Below are 23,398 nucleotides of genomic sequence, written 5' to 3'. Positions count from 1 at the left end.
CCCCCCAATACTGCGTCTTTTTTGCACGGCTCCCATAGAATACAAAAGAAAAAAAGTTTCTTTTATTATTCTATGATTCTACTGGAAATAAATTGAAAAGCTTCCAAACTTAAATCTGAGTGATTACATATTAATCAAGCTAGAAATGCATTTCTAAATAATTATTTAATAAATTAATAAGTACCAAACTTATATCTAAATTAGTCTAAAAATGAAATTTTGCTACTCTACTGAAATCGCTATGATCAGGCTGTGTTAATTCCGTATATAAAATCAGCCCAGCAAAAATCAGTCGATTGTAGAAAAAGAAAACTTACCAATCAGTACGCACTGAGCCCTCGATTATCAGACGTAATTATGAGCACAAAAGAAAGCAGTTTCATTAAAAATGTACGATCTAGTAAATGCTTTGAAATTTATTACAGAGATGAGACGCATCAATTTCCCCCAAATTCTGCTTTCCCTAATTTTCTTTTTTCTTTTTTTAATTACTATTCGACATCATTTTATTTTTCCACATTACCATTTGTCCTTACTTTCATTGTTTTTATTTTAAATAAAAAATAGGACAAATGGGAAATTTAAAAAAAAAAGAAATGATATGAAACAATAGTACGAAAAAAAGGCGAAATTCGGTAAAATAAATATTATGGAAATTAGAATTTAAGGAATATTCATGCGCCTCTGTAGAAACGACCAAATTTTGAAAGGTCCGAAATTTTGACATCAAAAATTGGAAGTTAAAATTTAAAAAAAGCTAAATCAAAATTATAGGATCAAGTGCGATTATTGTGACCGTGCTCTAAATTCTAGAAACGTGAATGGTAAAAAATTTAATAAATTCAGGGCGTCTACTCAAATTCTGCAATAAAATTCCCTGACAATTCCAGGTTTTTCAAGTTTTTTGTCAGAAAAAATTTTCATAGTACGGGACCATTTAAATATTTCAAATTTTTTTTAAGAATCGAGTTAGAATATGGATAAGGTTTTGAAGGCTTAACCTTAAAAATTTTGTTTTTTTAAGTTTCTATGGATTCAATTTAAAAAGTTGAATTTAGAAAGCTTTGACAAATTATATTATTCGATTAAAAAACAATTAAATAATAATAAAAACATATTTAATCATTCCTGGAATTTTTCTCTAAATGTCAATGAATTTGAATAATAATTCGAACTAATTTTTATCTTCTTATACTTAAAATTCAGTGCCCTTTAAGTCAAATTATTGTGGATACTATATTAAATTTAATTTAAACTGCTTCCAATCAATTTTTAATCAAATAGTTAAATTCTCATCTAAAGAAGATAATTTCCAAAGAAATAGTTAAATTTTCAGTTCAAAAAATAATTTTTCTGCAAAGAAAAAATTTAACCAAAGTTATGAATTTTTAACTCAAAAGCTGAATCTTTAACTTGAATACTTAAATTTTTAACAAAAGAGATGCATTTTCAACTGCAATGATAAATTATTTAACCAAAAAGTTGCATTTTTAACTAAACAGATTATTTTTCTACCAAAAAAGACGAATTTGCAAAAAATACATGAATTTTTAACGTAATAGTTGAATTTCAACAAATAAGCATTTTCAACAAAAAATGGAAAAGTGAAGATTAATTTTCAAACAAGAAAATTGATTTTTAAACAAAAATTTTAATTTTCTGTAAAAAACGATTTTTCAAGAGAACACATGAATTTTCAACCGAAAAAGAAAACTTTTCAATCAAATAATTCAATTTTGAAATAAAAAAAAGATGAATTTTTAACAAAAAATAGAATAGATCAATTTTCGATTTAAAAATTAATTTACCGCACAAAAAAATTCAACCAGTTATGAATTTTCAACTAAAGTAAATTAAATTCTACCAAAAAAGATGAATTTTCAACTAAAAAATATAAATTGTTAACCAAAATTTTAATTGTTAAATTTTCAGTATTAAAAAAATTAATGTCCAACTAAAATGGTAAAATTTCAAACAAAATAATTAATTAAAAAAATAATATTTAAAAAAAAAATTCAAAGAAAGTGATGAATTTTCAAATAAAATAATGAATTTTAAATTTGAAAAATGATTTTTTTAACTGAAATTATAAAACCTTAACTCGAATTTCTGCATTTTCAACCAAAAAGATTAATTTGTAATTAAGAAGAATAATTTCTATCAAAAATACGATTTTTGAACTAAAAAAAAAAAAAGCAATTTCAATTAAAAATTAAATAGTTAAATTTTTAATTTGAAATATTAGTATTCAACCAAATAGATATATATTTGAACTATAATGATGAAATATTCAATTGAAATAGTTACATTTTCAGTTAAGAAAAATTTTCAACAAAAAGAAAAAAAACAATTTTCGCACAAAATAATACAAATTTTAACTGAAATAGTTAAATTTGCAGCAGAAAAATTAATTTTTAGCCAAAGAAAAAACTCGTTTTTAACAAAATAGCTAATTTTTCAACCAAAGAGATGAATTCTCAATTAAAATGGATGAATCTTCGCCCCAAAAAAAATGTAATTTTAAAAAAAAGAGTTGAATTTAAAACTAACAAAGATTGTTTAGCCATCAAGAGAAAAAATGCAAAAAAACTGTTGAATTTTCATGCAAAAAGATAAATATTCAACCAAGAAGATTAATTTTCTACCGAAAGGAATGAATTTTCGAAAAAATACAAGAATTTTCAACCAAAAAAAAAAACAAACAATTATTTCCCAACAAAATACTTTTACAAATGAAGAATTATTGTTATTCAATGTTATAGGGCAATTAACAAAAGGCACACTCTTAAAAAAAAATTCCCTGACAACTTCAATTTTTCAGACAAGGTAGACACCCTGGCAAATGGTAACTCGTCAAAAAAGAAATTATGCGAAAAAGTAGTACAAAAGAAAAAAGAAATGCGAGAAAATTATTATTTACTATAAAAACTTCAAAATTGTTAAAATGATAAAAGGTACAATTTTTCCAAAAAAAAACTGCAAGATAAAATTTAAAAAATTCAAAATCGAAATGGTAGGATCAAGTGCAATTATAGTGCGCGTGCTCTAAATTCTAGAAACGTGAACAATTAAAAATTAAGTAAACTGTATCTGCGGAAAAGTGGATGCAAAGATAATGGTTTATTATATAAACATTAAATATCTAGGCTTCCATCACGAAAAAAACAAACTATTTTCATTTTTACTTTTTGTATACTAAATTAAAGTTTGAATTCCCCGCCCTAGATGGTGAATCTCATTTCTAATTCTCGTATTACCACAATTGTAACTATTTTTCTATGATGGAACTTTTTGCCAGAAATTCTGCAGTTGATACTTTAATTTTTAATACCAATAATGCGATGAACATTCAAAATTTTGATTGACATCTTTCTAATCACTGTAACTGCACAGTAAAATTTTATAGAAACTGCGCCTGCGCAAGAGAATTATACGACTGCGCAAAAGAATTCTGCTACTCTCGGGGATGCGCAGTAAAGTTATGCGACTCTCGGGAATGCGCAGAAGTAATTTCTAGTGGATTTCACTACCCAATCGGTGGTATTTGCTGTTTCATTTACATTTCTGAGCTCAGGTGATACTTTTTATATGATCCGGAATTGAAAAAACAAAAGAAAACAAAAATCTTCTAGGAGAAAACAGTAAAAACCGTATTATCCCTGATAATCTGTGAAGATTGACCACGAATACCCCTTGAAATACTCCCAATACGTCATGGCCTCAAAGGGTCCTCTTCAGTACTTTCCTCCGGACAAAGTGAATTATCCGTACACGAAAGATCGCCCCTCGATCCAAATTTATTAACCACCAATCCAATCGCCGCCTGTCCTATAATCGGAATTCCCCCCGCCGCTAAAATCCGACTCGGCAAGATTCTCTTCGTCCCCGAATATTTTATATTTGCATTCGAATTGCTATAATCCGTACACCTGAAATTATTATATTTCAAGGGAAGTTGCGAGTGAGCTAGACGCAGCGGATCCTCAGAATATCTCTGTGGAAATTTCTGCAAATCCGTGCACGTTTTCCGCTCATCAAATCGGAGCGGATCCTCCGAATATCCACGATAATCATGAAAATCGTAATCGTAATTGCGATCATAGATTAAATTATTTTCGGAACATCGGTGATACTCTTCTCTACAACGTTGAGGATACTTTTGCAAATTTTGCAGATTTTCCTCGCACCGGTAGGGATATTTTTGTATTTCGTGGGCTCGATCGGGCTCAAATTCTTGGACCTTGGATTTTTGTTTTGAGGTGTCTTGGGAACAGGATCGCGCGGGATATTTTGGAACGTAGACATCGCCAACGTATTGGCGGGGATAATTTGGAACTTCTTCGGGACAATGTGAAGGTCGTCTTAGAAGTGACAACTCACCGTTGATTGATTCGAGTCGTGGAGAGTGCTGACCGGGGTAAAGATTGTTCATCGAACCTGTCAGCTCTCCATGGTTCATTGCGATACTTCCGCCATTCATCTGCCAGATTTCAAAACAAATAGAAATATTATACAGGATGTCTACTCAAATTCTGGAAAAAATTCCCTGAAAATTCAAGGTTTTTTTTCCAGCTATCTTAAGTTTTGTCCAGGTATAATTCAAATATGTGGTTTTTTTTTTTTTATAATAAACTCGAAATATTTGTACAGTTTGATGAATTTATAATAAATAATGTTTTTTTCGCAGTTTTTAAGGATTCAATTGAAATGTTTCATTTAGAATGCGTTAAAAATTTATATTACAAGATATTCCTAAATATATAAGCACCATCGAATAATTTAATAATTAAGCAATACTGAAAAACATTACAATTGATTTCTAAAATTTGTCTCTAAAGTACCAAATAGTTAGATTTTGAACTAAAAATATCAGTTTCCAACCAAAAATTAAATAAATTTTCCGTTAAAATAATTAATTTTTCACACAAAAAAAACATGAAGATGAATTTCCTACCGAAAAAACGATTTTTCAACAAAATACTTCGATTTTGAACAAAATAGTTTGATTTTTCACTAAAAAAAAAAAAAATTTTAAACAAATAATTGAATTTAAAAAAAAATTCATTTTAACCATATAATGAAATAGTTCAATTTTCAGAAAAAAAATTCATATTAAAAAAAAGTTTTTTTAAATACAAAATTTTCAATTACAAAGGTAAATTTTCAACTGAAATAGTAGAATTTTAAACCAAAAAGGTGAATTTTCAACGAAATTTATGGAAGTTTAACTTTCAACCAAGTAGTTTTATATTCACCGTTGATAGAAAAATGTTCAAACAAGAAGATTAATTTTCTACGGTAAAAGACGATTTTTTAACAAAACACATCAATTTTTAACGAAATAGTTAAATTTTTAACTAAAAAAGACAAATTTCAACCAAATAGTTTAATTTAATACTAAAAAGATGAATTTTCAACTATATTTATGGAATATTAAACTGGATTAGTTGGATTTTCAACCAAAATGATAAAATTACTAATATTTGATTGGAATACTTGAGTTTTCAAAGAAAAAGGTGAATTTTCAAACAAGAAGATTAATTTTCTATAAAATAAAATAACGATTTTTGAACAAGAAACATGAATTTTCCACAAAATAGTTGAATTTTGAACTAAAAAAGACAAACTTTCAACCAAATAGTTGAATTCTAAATAAAAATGATAAATTTTCAAGAAGAAAAATTAATTTCTACCGACAAGACGATTTTCCAACTAAAAAAAATCTCATTTTTCAAACATAGAGAGATCAGTTAAATTTAAGTTACAAAAAGTAATTTTAAGCTATTAAAATGATGAACTTTCAAGAACAACAAAATATTTTGTAACAAGCAATAAAATATTAATTCCGAAAAAGATGAATTTTGAACGAAAAATATAGTAGCTAATATTTCAATCAAAAAAAGAATACATTTTTTAATCAAAAACAGTTTAATTCAATTAAAAAGTCGACTTTTCAACATTAATAGCATTTTTAACTATGAAAAAATTATTCCGTCAAAAGAGAAAAAATATTGCCTAAAAACTGATAAATTTTCAACAAAATATATGCAGTTTTAACGAGATACTTGAATTTTTAACCAAAAATAGAATACTTAAATTTATATTTCTACAAAAAAATACTAATTGTTCAACAAAATACAAGAATTTTCAACTACAATTCATAAATTGTAAACAAAAAATTGAAGTTAAATTTTCACATAAGAAAATTAATGTTCAACTAAATAGACAAATTATAAACTTAAATTCTGGAAAATTTACATCTTTGGTTTGAAAAAAATTGTAATCCAAAAAAAGTATTTTGAAAGAAAAATTTCATATTTAAAGTGATAAATTTTCAACTAAAATAATAAATCTTGTTGAATTTAAAACCAAAAAGATTAATTTTCAACTAAAGTAGTGATTCTTTATTCAACTAGATGAAGTTTAAGCCAAACAGATTATTTTTTAACAAAAGTCTTAAACTTTCAACTAAACAGTTTTGTTTTTAACCGATAAAATTGATTTTTTTTTTTAGATCAATTTTCTATAAAAAATTTTTCAACAAAAAGATGAATTTTCAAATAAAATAGTGATTCTTTAATTAACTCGAATAATTGAATTTTAAACCAAGACTAAGAACCAAGAACTAAAAAGGATCATTTTTTTACCAAAAATTGAATTCTTAGATTTTCAATAAAGAACATTACTTTTCAGCCACAGAAAAAATGTTAGAACAAAATAGCTCATTTGTAAACCAAAGAGATGAATTCTAAATTAAAATAATAAAACTTCAACCAAAAAAATTAATTTTTAATACGAGTTTTACTTTCAATCAAGTAATTAAATTTTCAATCCAAAAAAGATGAGTTCTGAAAAAAATGTAGTAGTTGATACAACAACCAACGGAAAATTTTTAATTTTTTTATCAAAAAAATCTGGTGTTAACTAAAAAAAGATGACTTTTCAACATGAGTTGAATTTTCAACTATGATAGATTTTTCAGACAAGAGAGAAAAAATTTCAAACAAACTGTTGAATTTTCAAGCTAAAAGATTAATTTTCTATAATAATTTTTATCTATAAGGAATTTTTAACAAAATATTTAAATATAGTTATATAAAGCTACGTTTACCAATTTTACACGTTTTTTACAAATCACTGCTACTCACTTTTATATTACAAGTTTTAGAAAAATTTAGAATGGTCTCTAAAAAATTCCCTGACTCAATAAAAATGTTTAAAACACTGAATTTGCCCGCCGTCAACTCAATAGAAATTTAAAAAACAAAAAGTTCCTTTTCAAATTCTGAAAAAATTAAATAACAAAAATTTCTTCCGTTTCTTTCGAAATTATAATTGTGAAATTAAAATCTTTTAGCAATTTGACGTTCTAACGGTTCAAGAATTTCAAAACAATTTATAAACAATTTATAATTGCTCATTTGGAACGAACAGTAAAATATTGCTAATTGTTAAAAAAATTGTTATTTTTTTAATTAACCAAACTTCGAATTTAATTTATGTAAAAAAAATCATTTGCCGAGCAAAAAAAATATATAAATTTTCAACTAAAGTTAAGCGTTTTCAATTTAAATGATAGATCTTTAAATGGAATAGATGAATTTTTAATAAAAGAGTAACTTTCAAACAAGCAGTTTTATTTTCAACCAAACAGATGCATTTTCAAGCAAAAATGGAGAAACTAAATTTTCAAATACAAAAATTAATCTTCAACCGAACAGAAAATTTTTTAACTAAAACGATGAAAAATTCAAATGAAATAATTAAATTTTTAGTTTGAAAAATAATGATTCTTTAACAGAAAAAAACTAATTACAAAAAATTAGTGATTTTTTTCCAAACACAGTAACGCATTTTCAACTAAAATGAAGAATCTCTACCTGGAATAGTTTAATTTTAAACCAAAAGATTAATTTTTAAGTAAAATAATTATTCTTTAACTAGAATAATTGAATTATTGAACAAAAATAGGAATTTTTAACCAAGAAGATTCATTTCTACCATAAAAGAATGATTTTAATTAAAAAATATAATATTTCAATCAAAAATTAGATAGTTAAAGTTGTAGTTGACAACATTAAAGTTTACCCAAAAAAAAAATAAATTTTCAACTAAAGTGATGGAATATTTACAACTGATTGGAATAGTTAAATTTTCAATAAAGAAAAAATTTCAAGAAAAAAGAAAACAAAAAATTTTCAACAAAATAGTTAAAGATTCAACTAGAATACTTACGAATTTTCAGAAAAAAATTAGTTTGAAGCCAAAGGAAAAACGATTTTTTAACCAAACTGTTCCTTATTTAACGCAAAGAAATGAATTTACAGTTAAAATGATGAATCTTCAAACAAAAAAATTAGTTTTTAACAAAAAAGTTTAACTTTCAACGAACTAATTAAATTTTTATTCCAAAAAGATTAGTTATGAACAAAAAATGTAGTAGTTAACATTTTAAGCAAAAAAGATTTTATATTTTAATAAAAAGCAGCTTGATTCAATAAAAAAACACGACTTTTCATCTAAAAAAAAGTTTACTAAAGAGAGAACGAAAATTGTAAACTGAAAACTAACTTAAAATTTTCAAGCAAAAGATACAATTTCAATCAAGAAGGTTAATTTTGTGCTACTGCTTTTATAAGAAAAAATATTTCAATTAAAAAAAAAGCTATTTTATTGAAAATTGTTTTTTTTTTTTTTTTAATTATAAATTTATCTGGGTAAGAAAAATTTTATCTTTCTTGAATAAGAATACAACTGTTTGGTTGAAAATTAAACTATTTTGTTAAAAATTGATCTTTTTGGATTAAAAATTCAATTTTTTTCGTAGAAACTTGTTTTTTTTTAAACATATTTTGATCTGGGAAAGTCTGGATTCTTTTTTGGATGAAAATTCAACTGTTCTTTTTAATTTTTTAAAAAATAAAATTGTATCTGTTTTAAGAAAAATTGTATCTTTCTTGGATAAGAATGCAACTGTTTGGTTGAAGATTAAACATTTTGTTAAAAAATCATACTTTTTGGTCGAGAATTAAACTGTTTTGTTACCAAATTTATTCATTTTGGTCAAAAAAATTCGTCTTTTTGGATTTAAAATTCAATTTTTTTTTGTAGAAACTTGTTTTTTCTTTAATTAGATTTTGATATTTAAAAGTCAACTGGAATCTTTTTTGTATGGAAATAAAACTATTAAAATTTTTTTTAAAAAATAAAAATTTATCTGTTTTAAGAGAAATTCCATCTTTTTTTGATAAAAATGAAACTATTTGGTAGAGAATTCAAACATTTTGTTAACAAAATTCGTACTTTTGAATGGAAAATCCAAGTTTTTCGTAGAAACTTGTTATTGTTAAAAAAATTCATATTTTTATCTGAAAAAGTCAATTGGAATCTTTTTTTGATGAAAATTAGACTATTTAAAAAAAAATTAATAAAAATGTATCTGTTTCAAGTGAAATTCTATATTTTTGGATAAAAATTCAACTATTTGGTTTAAAAATTCATCTGTTTTAGTAGAAATTTCATTTTTTTGTTTTAATGAAAATGCAACTTTTTGGTTAAAAATTATTATTCTCTACTTGAGTATTCAACTTTCTTTTTAAGATTTGGTTGAGTCACGTTTGTCAAGAAAGTAATTAACCCAGAATACTTTTAAATTCATTAAATTCTTTGGAATTATTTGATTTTTTCGAACATTTATTTTAAGAAAAATTTTATCTTTCATGGATAAGAATACAACGGTTTCGTGGAAAATTAAACTTTTTTTTAAACAGTCATACTTTTAAGTAGAAAATTTAATTTTTGTTAAAAATTTATATTTTTATGTTGAAAAATGAACTAAAATCTTTATTAAAAATGTATCTGTTTTTGTACAAATTGCATCTTTCTTGGATAAAAATGCAACTATTTTTGAGATAATTGAACTATTTTGTAAAAAATTTATCCTTTTTACTTACAAGAATTTGTCTTTTTGCATTGAAAATTCCAATTTTTTTTTCGTAAAAACTTTTTTTTTGTTAAAAAAAATCATATATTGACCTTAAAAAGTCAACTGGAATCTTTTTTTGGATGAAAATTGAACTATTTAAAAAAAAAAACATGAATTTTTTACCATATTTATGAATTTTCAAACTAAAAACGATCAATTTTTAATAAAAAGTAGAATTATTAAATTTTCAGTTAATTTGACGATAGAAAAATCGATGCAGTAAAAGTTATAAAGCTACTTTTATAAGAAAAAATATTTTGCAATAAAAAAAAGGTATTTTATTGAAAATTTGTGTTCTTTTTAATAAAAAATCTATCTGTTTTGAGACAAATTTTATCTTTCTTGGATAAAAATACAGCTGTTTGGTTGAAAAATGAATAATTTTTTTAAACAGTCATACTTTTTAGTAAAAAATTTATATTTTGATGTTGAAAAATAAACTAAAATCTTTTTTTGGAAGAAAGTTTAACTTAAAAAAAAAACCTTGTCGATTTTTATAAAAAATGTATCTGTTTTTGTACAAATTGCATCTTTCTTGGATAAAAATGCAACTATTTGTTAGACAATTTAACTATTTTCTTAAAAATTTATCCTTTTTAGTTACAATTCGTCTTTTTGCATTGGAAATTCCATTTTTGTTTCGTAAACTTATTTTTTATTTTAAAAAATCATATATTGACCTTGAGAAGTCAACTGTAATCTTTTTTGAATGAAAATTCAACTATTTAGAAAAAAATTCATCGGTTTTAAGAAAAATTTTATCTATTTTTGATAAAAATACAACTATTGTAAAATTTTCAAGCAAAAAGATGAAATTTCAACCAAGAAGATTAACTTTTAACCAAAAAGAACAAATTTCCAACAAAATAAATTAACTTTTAACCAGATCCATGCATTTTAAAACTGAAAACGATCAATTTTCAATAAAAAATAGAATCATTACATTTTCAGTTAATTTTTATGGTAGAAAAATTGATACAGTAATAGGTATGAAGCTGCTTTTACAAGAAAAAATATTGCAATTAAAAAAAAATGCGCGCGCACTAAAAAAATTCCTTGAATAAAAAAAAAATTCCCCTGACAAAAGGAAGAAAATTCCTAATTACCTGAGGCTGTACTTTCACTGTGCCGTAGGTTTTCCCACTAATCACATTATCTCCATCAAGCCACTCGCGCTGCGTCCGATATTCCGGCGTTACAACACCTCTCCGATCTGCAAATTAACAAAATCAAACACAAAAAGTTTCTCCAAACGTAGGATACTTTTTTCCCTTTCAACGGATAAAAAATTTGGAATACATTAAAAAGACTTCAAACAAATTCAAATAAATTTTAATCTACAAATTCCACGGCTTTTCGTAAAATTTGAGTAAATTTAGAGGGCTTGGCGATAAACGAGAAGAATTCGAAAAAATACATAACAATTCAAGGAAATCAAAAAAAAAAAAAAAAATCAAATGAATTAAAAACAATGTAAAAATAGGAAAAAAAACTTCACTGAATTCAGCAAATTGGAAATGAGCTTAGAAAATTTTCAGACTTCAGGATCAATCAATTAAACACTTTTAAAACATTTTAATAAAATCAACTAAATTGGGTAGAATTGAGTAAATTTAAACGAATTCAAATAAATTTTTTAAAAAATCAAAGAGAATTTCAAATAATGTAAAAGAATTCAGCGGAAATTTAATAAGAATTCAAAGTGAATTCCTAAAAAGAATGTAAAAACTCTTCAAATCTCTGAAACTCGACTCATTTCTAAACAAAAAATGTCACTAATGACTGCAAAAAAAGCAAAATAATCCAGATGCATTAGAAATAATTGAAAATTTTGAAAAAACTCCATGGATTTAAGTAAAATTTGAATTTTGAGAAATTTAAGGAAAAATGAGAAAAGCTTAGTAAAATGTAAGGGAATTCAAAAGAATTGGATGGAATACCAAAGAATTCAATTTAAGGTTAAAGACTTTCGGATCAATTTAATAAAAACTTAAAAAAAATTTTTTTTAAATAGAATGAATTAAGTAGAACTGAGTAAATTTTAAAAAATTCAGCGTAAATTAATAAGAATTCAAAGAGAATTCCAAAAAATAATTTCAAAACTCTTCAAATCTTTGAAAATCTACTAATTTCTAACCAAAAAATGTAACTGATGACTGCACAAAATTCAAAATAATCTAGATGAATTGGAAATAATTATAAAATTTGAAAAAATTCCATTGATTTCAGTCAAATTTAAGTGAATTTTGAGAAATTTAAGGAAAAATAAGAAGACTCGAACGAAATTCATAAAAAATAGAGGTGAATTAAAAAAAATAAATTGAAAACAGTATAGTATTTTGAAAAAGTTCACTCAATTCAGCAAATTTTAAATGTGCTTAGAAAAAATTTTAGGGAATTCAAAAGAATTGGATGGAATTCCAAAGAATTCAATTTAAGGTGAAAGATTTTCGGATAAATTAAATAAAACCTTGCAGAAAATTTTTAAAATCAAATGAATTGAGTAAAACTGAGTAAAGTTAAAAGAATTCAAATAAATTTAAAGGAATTCAAATAAATTTTTAAAAAATCCAAGAGAATTTCAAATAATGTAAAAGAATTCAGCGGAAATTTAATAAGAATTTAAAGTGAATTCCTAAAAAGAATGTAAAAACTCTTCAAATCATTGAAACTCTACTCATTTCTAAACAAAAAAGTTACAAATGACTGTAAAAAATTCAAAATAATTTAGAAGGATTGGAAAGAATTTAAAAAATTGAAAAAATGCCATGGATTTCAGTAAAATTTGAGTGAATTTGGAGAAATTTAAGAAAAAATGAGAAGACTCGGACGAAATTCATAAAAATTAGAGGTGAATTAAAAAAAAGGAATTGAAAACAGTATATTTTCATAAAGTTCACTCAATTCAGCAAATTTTAAATGTGCTTAGAAAATTTTTAGGGAATTCAAAAGAATTGGATGGAATTCCAAAGAATTCAATTTAAGGTTAAAGATTTTCGGATAAATTAAATAAAACCTTGCAGAAAATTTTTAAAATCAAATGAATTGAGTAAAACTGAGTAAAGTTAAAAGAATTCAAATAAATTTTAAAAAAAATCCAAGAGAATTTCAAATAATGTAAAAGAATTCAGCGGAAATTTAATAAGAATTCAAAGTGAATTCCTAAAAAAAATGTAAAAACTCTTCATATCTTCGAAACTCTACTCATTTCTAAACAAAAAAGTTACAAATGACTGTAAAAAATTCAAAATAATTTAGAAGGATTGGAAATAATTTAAAAATTTGAAAAAATGCCATGGATTTCAGTAAAATTTGAGTGAATTTGGAGAAATTTAAGAAAAAATGAGAAGACTCGGACGAAATTCATAAAAATTAGAGGTGAATTAAAAAAAATGAATTGAAAACAGTATATTTTCATAAAGTTCACTCAATTCAGCAAATTTTAAATGTTCTTAGAAAAATTTTAGGGAATTCAAAAGAATTGGATGAAATTCCAAAGAATTCAATTGAAGGTTAAAGATTTTCGGATCATTTAAATAAAACCTTTTAGAAAATATTTTTAAAAAATTAATTCAGTAAACTGAGTAAAGTTAAAAGAATTAAAATAAATTTTTAAAAAATCCAAGAAAATTTCAAATAATGTAAAAGAATTCAGCGGAAATTTAATAAGAATTTAAAGTGAATTCCTAAAAAGAATGTAAAAACTCTTCAAATCATTGAAACTCTACTCATTTCTAAACAAAAAAGTTACAAATGACTGTAAAAAATTCAAAATAATTTAGAAGGATTGGAAATAATTGAAAAATTTGAAAAAATGAGAAGACTCGGACGAAATTCATAAAAATTGAAGGTGAATTAAAAAAATGGATTGACAACAGTGTAAAAATATGAAAATATTCACTGAAATCAGCAAATTTTAAATGTGCCTCTGGAAAATTTTAGAGAATTCAAAAGAATTGGATGGAATTACAAAAAATTCAATTTAAGGTTAAAGACTTTCGGATCAATTAAATAAAACTTTCAAATGAATTTTAAAAAATCCAATAGAATTCGGAAGAATTTAAGTGAATTGAGCGTAAATTAATAAGAGTTCAAAGTAAATTTCAAAAAACAATTTCAAAACTTCAAATTTCGAACAAAAAAAATCATTAATAACTGCCAAAAATTCTTAATAATTCAAAAGAACTGGAAATAATTGAAAAACTTCTATTGATTTAAGTAAAATTTGAGTGAATTTAGAAGAATTTAATGGAAATGAGAAGAATTCGATGATATTCATAAAAAAATTAAGCCTAATTTAAAAAGCAATTAAGTGAATTGAAAACAATTAAAAATATAAAAAATACATTAAATTGAGAAGGTTTGAAATGAGTTTAGAATAATTATCAGAGAATTCAAAAGAATTTGATGAAATTCCTAAAAATTTAAGGTGAGTTTTATAGACTCAAAGATAAAATTTTTTTTGAATGTTGAAAACTCCATTAAATCGATGTGAATAAAACTGAGAGAATTAAGAAGAATTAAAAGAAATTCCGGATAAATTAATAAGAATGCAGGGCGACTTTCAAATGAATTGCAAAAAATATTTTAAAATCTCTTTAAATCTTTAAAACTCTACTAATTTCTAACCAAAAAATGTAACTAATGACTGCAAAAAATTCAAAATAATCTAGTTGAATTGGAAATAATTGGAAAAAATGCCATGAAATTCAGTAAAAATTGAGCGAATTTAGAAAGATTTAACGACAAAATGAGAAGACTCCGACGAAATTCATAAAAAAATCAAGGTGAATTAAAAAAAAAATGAATTGAAAACAGTATACAAACATGAAAAAGTTAATTAAATTCAGTCAATTTTAAGTGAGCCTAGAAAAATTTGCGGGAATTCAAAAGAATTTCAGAGAATTCAGCGTAAATTAATAAGAATTTAAAGTGAATTCTAAAAAGAATTTCATATCTCTTCAAATCTTTGAAACTCTACTAATTGCTTACCAAATAATAATTCAAATGAACTGGAAATAATTGAAAAAATTCCATTGATTAAAGTAAAATTTCAACAAATTAAGAGGAATTTAATGGAAATGAGAAGAATTCGACGAGATTCATAAAAAATGAAGCTAAATTTAAAAAGCAATTGAGTGAATTAAAAACAGTTAAAAAATATATAAATACATCGAATTGAGTAGGTTTGAAATTAATTTAGAAAAATTATCCGAGAATTCAAAAGAATAAAATTGAGAGAATTAAAAAGAATTAAAAGAAATTCAAAAAATATTTGGAAATACCTTGAAATTGTTTTAATCTCTTGAAAATACCTGAGAATCTTTTGCAATAAAATGTTTTTTAAAAAAATCCTCTGCATTACGTAGAATTTGAGTACAATTAGAAGAATTCAAGTGAATTCAAAAAATTCAAAATAATTCCACAGATTTAAATATTTGAAACTCTACGAAATGTCCTGATTTTAAAAATAAATTCTTTAAATTCCATTAAAATATTATTAAATCCCGTGAAATTCGATGAAATTTCGTAACATTTCCTCAAATTCTAGAAAACGTATTAAAATATTTCGGCTGCGCATGAGAATTCTGCGACTCTGAGAGATGCGCACTAATGTTGCGCGATTGTCAGAGATGCGCAGTAAAATTCTGCGCCAGTTGGTAATGCGCGAATGTATTTTCTAGACTTTTTGACACACTAGCAATTGGATAAAAGAATGTTTATCATTGGATTAGAGGTATGGATGAGGAAAAAGAGTGATAATAAAGATCTATGAGAATGCTGAGGAATTTATGTTTATTAATTGCGACAATCAAATCGTCGATTCCTTACCGATTAGACTGGGAGGTGCAGGTCCACATAAAACATAAAAGCAATTGCCACAAATGTTCCCCTGGCTGTAGGGATTGAAACTCTCTTGTCCTCTTTTACTCGTGAAGGATCCTTTGATCTGTCAAGAACGATATCTCATAATATCTTATGATAATTATCAAACTAATATCTCGTTTAGAGTCAAAACTCACATCTTCATTCGTCGTTTGGTTGCTGGTTGTGAGATACGTGTGAAATCCCGCCAATCCAAGGATACTCCAGACCGAAAAAAAGCAGACGACACCGACGACTACGCTGCCCGGCGATTCTCTCACCGCTTCCAGAAAAGGCCGACCGTCCCTCGTAACTAAAGGAATTCATTTCATCAATTTTGCCCCTTTGAAATTTAATAGCCGCTCTGCTAATTTTATACACTTACGCATAATGAGGTGCGTGATTGCACAGGCGAATATGAAGACACACAAGAATGCCAAGGAGACTATGAAGGCATAAAAATATCTGTAGTTTCTTCTCCCCACGCAATTTCCAACCCAGGGACAATGATGATCAAACCGTTCTAAAAAATCATTAACGTCCATCATCCAGGCTTTGGACTCACTTCAGAGATCAAAAATGATATAAATAGTGTCAAAAAATTCGGAAAATAGTGTCAAAATTGTGTTGTAATCTCTTTTTTAAGCCAAATTTCCCGTTTTTAGCCTAATATTTTTTAAGTATTGAAAATTAACTTGATTATTTAATTAAAATGCTATTATTTAGTCTACAAATTATTATTACTATTTTCGGATCAAAGTTTATTCTTTTCGGATGACAGGTCTAGTATTAAATGTTTGGTTAAGAACTAATTACTTGCTTCAAAATTAAATTATTTTGTTGAAAAATCAACAATTTGGTTAAAAAGTCATAATTCTTGCTGGTAAATTCGATTGATTTGTCTTGAAAAGTCAACAAGTTGATTGACATTTCTTTCCTTCTGAACTAACAATTTTTTTGGCTGAAAGTTCGACTATTCGGTTAAAAATTCGTCTTTTTATAAAAAAAAATTTTAATATTTCGTTGAAAATTGATTTTTTTTCTGAAAATTCAACTGTTTGGTTTAAAAATAAATTATTTTGTGAACATTTTTATTTATGGATGAAATAATATCAACCATCGCATTTTTTGTTAAAAAATCATCTCTGTAGATGAAAATTAACAACTCTCTTAAAACAAATTTTTTGATTTGGAACTTAATTTTTTAACTAAAAATTTAATTATTTGGTTGTAGATTAACTTTTTTGTTGAAAATTAAACTGCTTTGTAGAAAAATCTACTTTTGACTTGAAAAATTGATAATCTGCTTGAAAATTAAACCCTTTTCTTTAAAATTAATTTCTTTGTTGAAAATTCATATTTGGGAATTGCAAATTTAACTAATTTGTAGAAACATCTGGTTGTAAATTGTCTTTTTTTGTAGAAAATTCTTCGGAAATTTTTCGGATCAAAAATTCATGTATTTTGTTAAAAATTTGTGTTTTTGGTAGAAAATCAATATTTTTTTTATTGCTTAAAAATTTAACTGTCTGCTGGAAAATTAGTCTATTTTAGTTGAGTGCTTCATTGAAAATTCGTTTTTGTTGATTAAATCCAAAGGTTTTTTTATTTTAAATTAAAATATTTTATCTTGAAAATTATTTTTTGTTGATTAAATCCAACAGTTTTTTATTTTAGATTAAAACATTTTTTGTTGAAATATCAAGTATTACATTTAAAGGTTGAAAATTTTACTTTTTATTTTCAAAGTTCAAATACTTTCTTAAAAATACCATTTTTTAGATAAAGATTCATAAACTTAGTTAACATTTTTTTTTTTAAATTAATTTCTTCAATTGAAAATTTAACTATTTAGTTAGTAATTTTGATTGAAAATTAATTAATTTGTTGCAAAATTTAAGCATTTGGTTAAAAATTGAACTGTTTTGTAGACAATTATTTTTTTAATTAGAAATTAATTCTCCTTAGTGAAAACTTAACTACTCCATTTATAATTCTAAAATTATATTTTTTAGTATAAAAATTAAAATATTTGGTTCAAAATCAAACTGCTTTGCAGAAAATTCGTTTTCTCATTTAAAATGAATTTTCCTTAATAAAAATTTAAATAATTCATATTTGGTGCAAAATTGATATTTCTTAGTTAAACATTTGCAAATATTAGGTTCACAAAGTTAATAAAATTATATTTAAACTAAAATAAAATCCATTGTTGAAACCACTTGCTATAGATTTCTGTAATTTTCTCGAAAATTCCTCTTTTTAGGTAGAAAACTGTCAATTTTTGTTGAAAATTCAACTATTTGGTTAAAAATGTATGTATTTTGAGGAAACTTCGTCTTTTCTGGAAGAAAATTAATCTTCTATTTTCAAAATTTCTCTTTTTGGTTAAAATGTTTGGATAGTTTTTTTAAATTATTCTACTAAAAATCTTTCTCTGAAAAATCAACTATATTCTTGAGAATATTCAACTTTTTTATCTGAAAATTATTCTCTGTATAAATTTCATTTTTTGTATTATTTCTTTTTTATTGAAAACTAATTCTCCTTAATAAAAACTTTAATTTTTGGATCGAAATTTATCTTTTTTCTTTAAAAATTCCAATAGTACGTTAAAAAAACTTTAGAAACGAATAGAATATAAAACAAAAATTAATAAAATAAAATTTTAACTAAAATCACATCAATTGTTCAAACTATTTAGTTAAAAATTTATGTAATTTGACGAAAATTCGACTTTTTGGTACAAAATTAATCTTCTTGTTTGAAAAATGTACTGTTTATTAAAAAAAAAAATTTGGCTTGAAAAATCAACTATTTGGTTAAAAATGGATGTACCTTGTTAAAAATTTGTATTTTCTATAAGAAAATTAATCTTCTATGCTGAAAATTCATCTTTTTGACTTGCAAACTAAACATTTTAGATAAAATTGTTTTTTTTTATTTACTAAAAAATCTTTCTTGTTTGAAAATTCGTCTTTTAATTTAAAAACTTATTTCTTTTGGTAGAAAGTTAATCTTTTTTTGTATGTTAAAAATGCAAATATTTGGTTGAAAATAAATCTCCTGTGTTTCAGGATTCAACTACCTATTTTGTTGGAAATTTATCCTTCCTGGTTCAATTTATCTGGCTTTTATTTAAAATGAAAATCTTTACTTCGTTAAAATATCAAAAAAAAAAAAAAAAAAAAATAGTATCATCGCTGAAAAAAAAAGAAATATGATCATAAAAAAGGCAAAGAGAGTTTACATACCAACGCAATTGTCGCACAAACTGCAGTGCGAGGCCCTGGGCGGCCTGAATATTTTACAGGTGAAGCAGTACTTCAGTTTCACTGGCTGTCCTCGCACCATTATTTCTTTCGTCCGCGGAGGAGGTCTGTATGTTGGCGAGTTACCATTATTTGGCACTTCTGCAGCGAAAAAAATTGAATAATAAAACTATTTTTATAGAAATTTACCAATAAATACAATAAATGACAACCAAAATTACAGAAAAGTACAACCTTTTTCTATTACTCAAATGAATTTTGTACTTTTTTTTTTTCATTTCTTTTTTTTTTATTGTTGTATTTTATTGTATTTTTCATTTTTTTACAAGAATTTGCCAAAAAATTACAACTAAAGAATTTTGAACTACAAAAATTTACAGGAATTTACATATTTTGCAGCCCAAAAACTTTGTCTTTTTCGACCTAGGATGACAAATATTTAGAATATTAAAATTGAACAATTAAGAAAGAACTGATCGCAACAATTGAAATTAAAAGATTCGAAATCTTGAAGATAAAAATTTTTTCTTTTGAAGTTAAAAAATTGAGCAAATTAAGACGCTCAAAGCGAAATACATTATTATGAATTTAAAAGTTTTTAAATTAAAGATTGAAAAATGTTAATTCAAACGCTCAATAGTGTACGCGTAAAAAATGGAAACTTTTCGATAAAAAAATCTTTAATGAAACGCCGTTAACTGCAAAATTAAAATTTTTTTTAATGCATACATTGTACAGTTAAAAGATTTAGAAAAAATAGAAATCCACGCTATCATTTTCAATGATATGAATAAAACAAATAAAAAAAATTTATAAATTTTCAAAATTATATCATTTTAAGCAATTTTAAACTAGAAAAATTAATTTCTACATTAAAATTTTTTTTCAAATCTTTTTAAATATTCTCTTAAAAATGGTTTTTCAAAAAAAAAAGTAAAAAAACTACCTTAAATTCATGCAGATTCTTGTTTGAAAATTTTGGAAATGTTATTAAATATTCTTTCAAAATTAATTTTTCAAATAAAAATTATTGATAGATTTTCTAGGAATTTAGATTTAAATAAATTCAAAATTTTTAAAAAGCTTGTCAATTTTGAGTTCGAAATCTTCAAACATCTACATTGTCTTTTAAATCATTTGAAATATTTTCATGTTTCCAATTACTTTGAAATCTTTTTTAAACTTATAAATATATTTTTACCCTGCTCGCTTATTTTCAAAATTAATAATTGTTCAATTTTCATTTATTAATAAAAAAAAATGCTTAATCTTTTTAAACAATCTTTTAAAATTAAATTTTCAAAATAAAAAATCATTTTAAATTTTCCCAGCAAATTTAAGATTTTTTTTCATTTCCTTAAAACCTTTAAAGACCCTTAAAAAGCTTTAAAATTTTATTTCGAAAGCTTCAAAAATCCACATTTAGTTTTTTATTTTTCAAAATATTTTCCAGCATTTCAATATTTCAACTTTTGTGACATCTTGTATTTTGTTGTAAATATTTGTAATTTTCTTCAGTAATTTACGTAAAATTAAACGCGTTATTATGACGTCAAACACCCAAATTAAAAAGAGAGAAACATCTCGGTTAGGGATCGTCGATAATTTTTAACAAATTTGATTAAAAAGACATCTTTTTCGATCAAAAGTTCAGCTACTTAGTCAAAGATGAAGTATTTTGTTTAAAATTTATTAACTTTTTTATTAAAAATTCATCTATGGTTAAGAATTGAAATATTCCATTTATAGAAAACTAACCTTCATCGTTAAAAAAACATCCTTTGGGATAAATGTTGAAATCTTTTGTTGAAAATTATTTTGTTTTTAAGATTTTAATTTTTAATTTATCTCTTGTTGAAAATTTAAATATGTTTTGGAAAATTTGTTTTTTTTGTCTGAAAATCAATTTTTTAAACTAATTAAACTAAATCATGAAATTTATAAACTATTCCATTTATGGTTGAAAATTTATATTTTTAATAAAATGTTAATAATAGAAACTTTGCTGAAATAAAAAAATCTCGAATTCGGAAAATTGACAAACAACAATATTCTTGAAAAAAAAAAAAAAATAAAAAATAAAATAAATGAAATATTTTGATGAAAGACAATTTTTTGCAACATTTAATTTTTGTACATTATTTTTTGAACATGTCATTATTTTATTCTTCATAAATACATAATTTTAATGAGAAAACAATTTTCTTAATTGTCTAAATTTGGCAATTTAACAGTCTCGGATATTTTAAAAATCAGCAAATTTCTGCCGGGAATTTCCTAATTCGGAATTTTTATATTTAAGTAATTATATAATTTCGGGAACATTTTATTTCGAATATTTTATTTTTCGGGATTTGCCTCTTTTTTGATTAAAAAATCAACAATTCGATTTAAAGTTAAACTACTTTTAAAAAAAAATTTTTTTTCTATTCAAAATTCATATTTTCGATTCTTTAAAAATAAAACTATTTTTATGAAAATTTAAGTATGTGGGAGAAATTTAAATTTTGTGTTTAAAATATCATATTTTCGGGTTGAAAATTCAACTGTTTGTAGATAATTCGTCCTATTGGTTTTAAAATGCAACAATATTGTTCAAAAACAATTTTTTTTGTTTAATATTTATCCTGTTGGTCAAAAAATTAATTTTGGCTTTTGAAAATTCACCTTTTTGCTTCAAGATTTAACTATTTGTTTAAAATTTCGTCTTTTTTGGTTGAACTCAACTGTTTGAAAATTCGTTTCTTGTTGAAAATTAATTGTTTAAACTAAGAATTTCACCATTCGTTTTTTGGTCAAAAAATACACTTTTTTAGTTTACAATCGATCAATTTGGTGGATGATTAAATTATTTTCTTAAAAATTTGTGTTTTTATTTACAAATTTCACTATTTTAATTTTGGTTAGAAATTTATCAGTTATAAGTTAAAAATTCAAGAATTTGTTTGAAAATTGATTAAATTGTTGAAAATTATTATTTTTTTTTTTTGCTTCACGATTCAATTTTTTAGATAAAAAGTCGTATTTTTGGTTGAAAATTAGTTTTTTGTTCTTGACAATGATTGTATAAAATTAAAGGTATTTACATTTATGAACATAACAAAAATATAAATCCCCATTATCATTTTCAAGACTCTAAATTAAAAAATCAATTAATGAACTTTCAAATTTTCAAAGTTATATAATTTTAAGGAATTTTGAGCTAGAAACATCAAATATTGAACAATTGAAAAAATTTGAACTGGACACTTCCTAAATTAGAAATTCAATTATTTTCTTTTTAAATAGTTTAAGCATCCTTGGAAAATTTCAAAATCTTGAGATATCTAGAAGTTATTTTAAACTGATTTTAATTTTTAAATGATTTTGAAAATTTTTTCAGAACTTCTAAGTATCTGTCAAAATTAATTGAAATTTTTCTACAATTTTTAGAAAATCCTGCAATTTTTAGAAAATTTCTTAACAATTTGGATGCATAAATAAGAATTGAGCATTTATTATTTGTAGGCAAAATTTGAGAAATTTTAAGAGGTATATAGAAGTTTTGAAAAGATTTAAAACTTAATGTAAAACTTGAAATGATAGCTTAATATAAAACAAAATGTAGATTTTCGCAGATTTTAAACAAAAAATTAGATTCTTTTCAAGAATTGTGAAAGGCTTTATAAGAATAAAAACATTTTCTTAAGATTTCTAGGAAAATAAAATTAACTTTTCATTTTGAAAAATTATTTTAGGAGAATATTTAAAAAGTTTTTCCAAGATTTAAACAAAATTTTCAAAAAAGATTCTAGAAGATTTTTCGAAAACTTTCTAAAATTTGCATAATAATTTTTTATCTTTTTAAAACTCCTAAATATCTCTTAAAATTACTCAAATTTTTTCTACAAATGTTCATTTGTAAATTATAGATGAAAATTTTAAATTTTCACTTACAAATTAAACATTTTTCAAATACAATAATTAAAATTGTAACGTTCAAAGTTTAAAGGCTCTTCGAAATTTTAACGATTCCTGATTTTCTATGTCAAACAATTCAGTTAAAGATTCTTTAGTTTTAAATATTTGGTTTCAATTTACTTGTCTTAAATAAAAATTCAAATATTGCTAAATATTCAATAATTAATCTTTTTTTTAATTAAAAATTAAAGATTGAATGGGTTAAAAATGGAATATTATGCTGCATAGTCTCGTCCTCTAGATCAATTGTAGTAACGCTAGTTGCTCGATCCAACTCACAGAATTTTAAAGCCGCGCGCGCAAAATCAATTCTCCA

The 23,398-nt window shown here is 23.9% G+C and overlaps 1 protein-coding gene across 1 annotated transcript in view; it reads right to left on the bottom strand.

The window, feature by feature from the left end:
• Positions 1-23,398, bottom strand: part of LOC117174533 (palmitoyltransferase ZDHHC18) — a 43,342-nt gene that overhangs the window by 7,890 nt on the left and 12,054 nt on the right. The window contains exons 4-9 of the mRNA XM_033363739.1: positions 19,105-19,263; positions 16,236-16,373; positions 16,009-16,163; positions 15,818-15,935; positions 11,092-11,198; positions 4,381-4,480 (exon numbers count right to left, since the gene is read on the bottom strand). Of these exons, the coding sequence (XP_033219630.1) occupies positions 4,381-4,480; positions 11,092-11,198; positions 15,818-15,935; positions 16,009-16,163; positions 16,236-16,373; positions 19,105-19,263 (777 nt within the window). The remainder of the gene's footprint in view (positions 1-4,380; positions 4,481-11,091; positions 11,199-15,817; positions 15,936-16,008; positions 16,164-16,235; positions 16,374-19,104; positions 19,264-23,398) is intronic.

This window comes from Belonocnema kinseyi, chromosome 1, assembly GCF_010883055.1.
Source record: "Belonocnema kinseyi isolate 2016_QV_RU_SX_M_011 chromosome 1, B_treatae_v1, whole genome shotgun sequence".
NCBI classification, from domain to species: domain Eukaryota; kingdom Metazoa; phylum Arthropoda; class Insecta; order Hymenoptera; family Cynipidae; genus Belonocnema; species Belonocnema kinseyi.
Note: the sequence above shows the minus strand (reverse complement) of the source record. Positions and strands in the feature narration are given on the sequence as shown.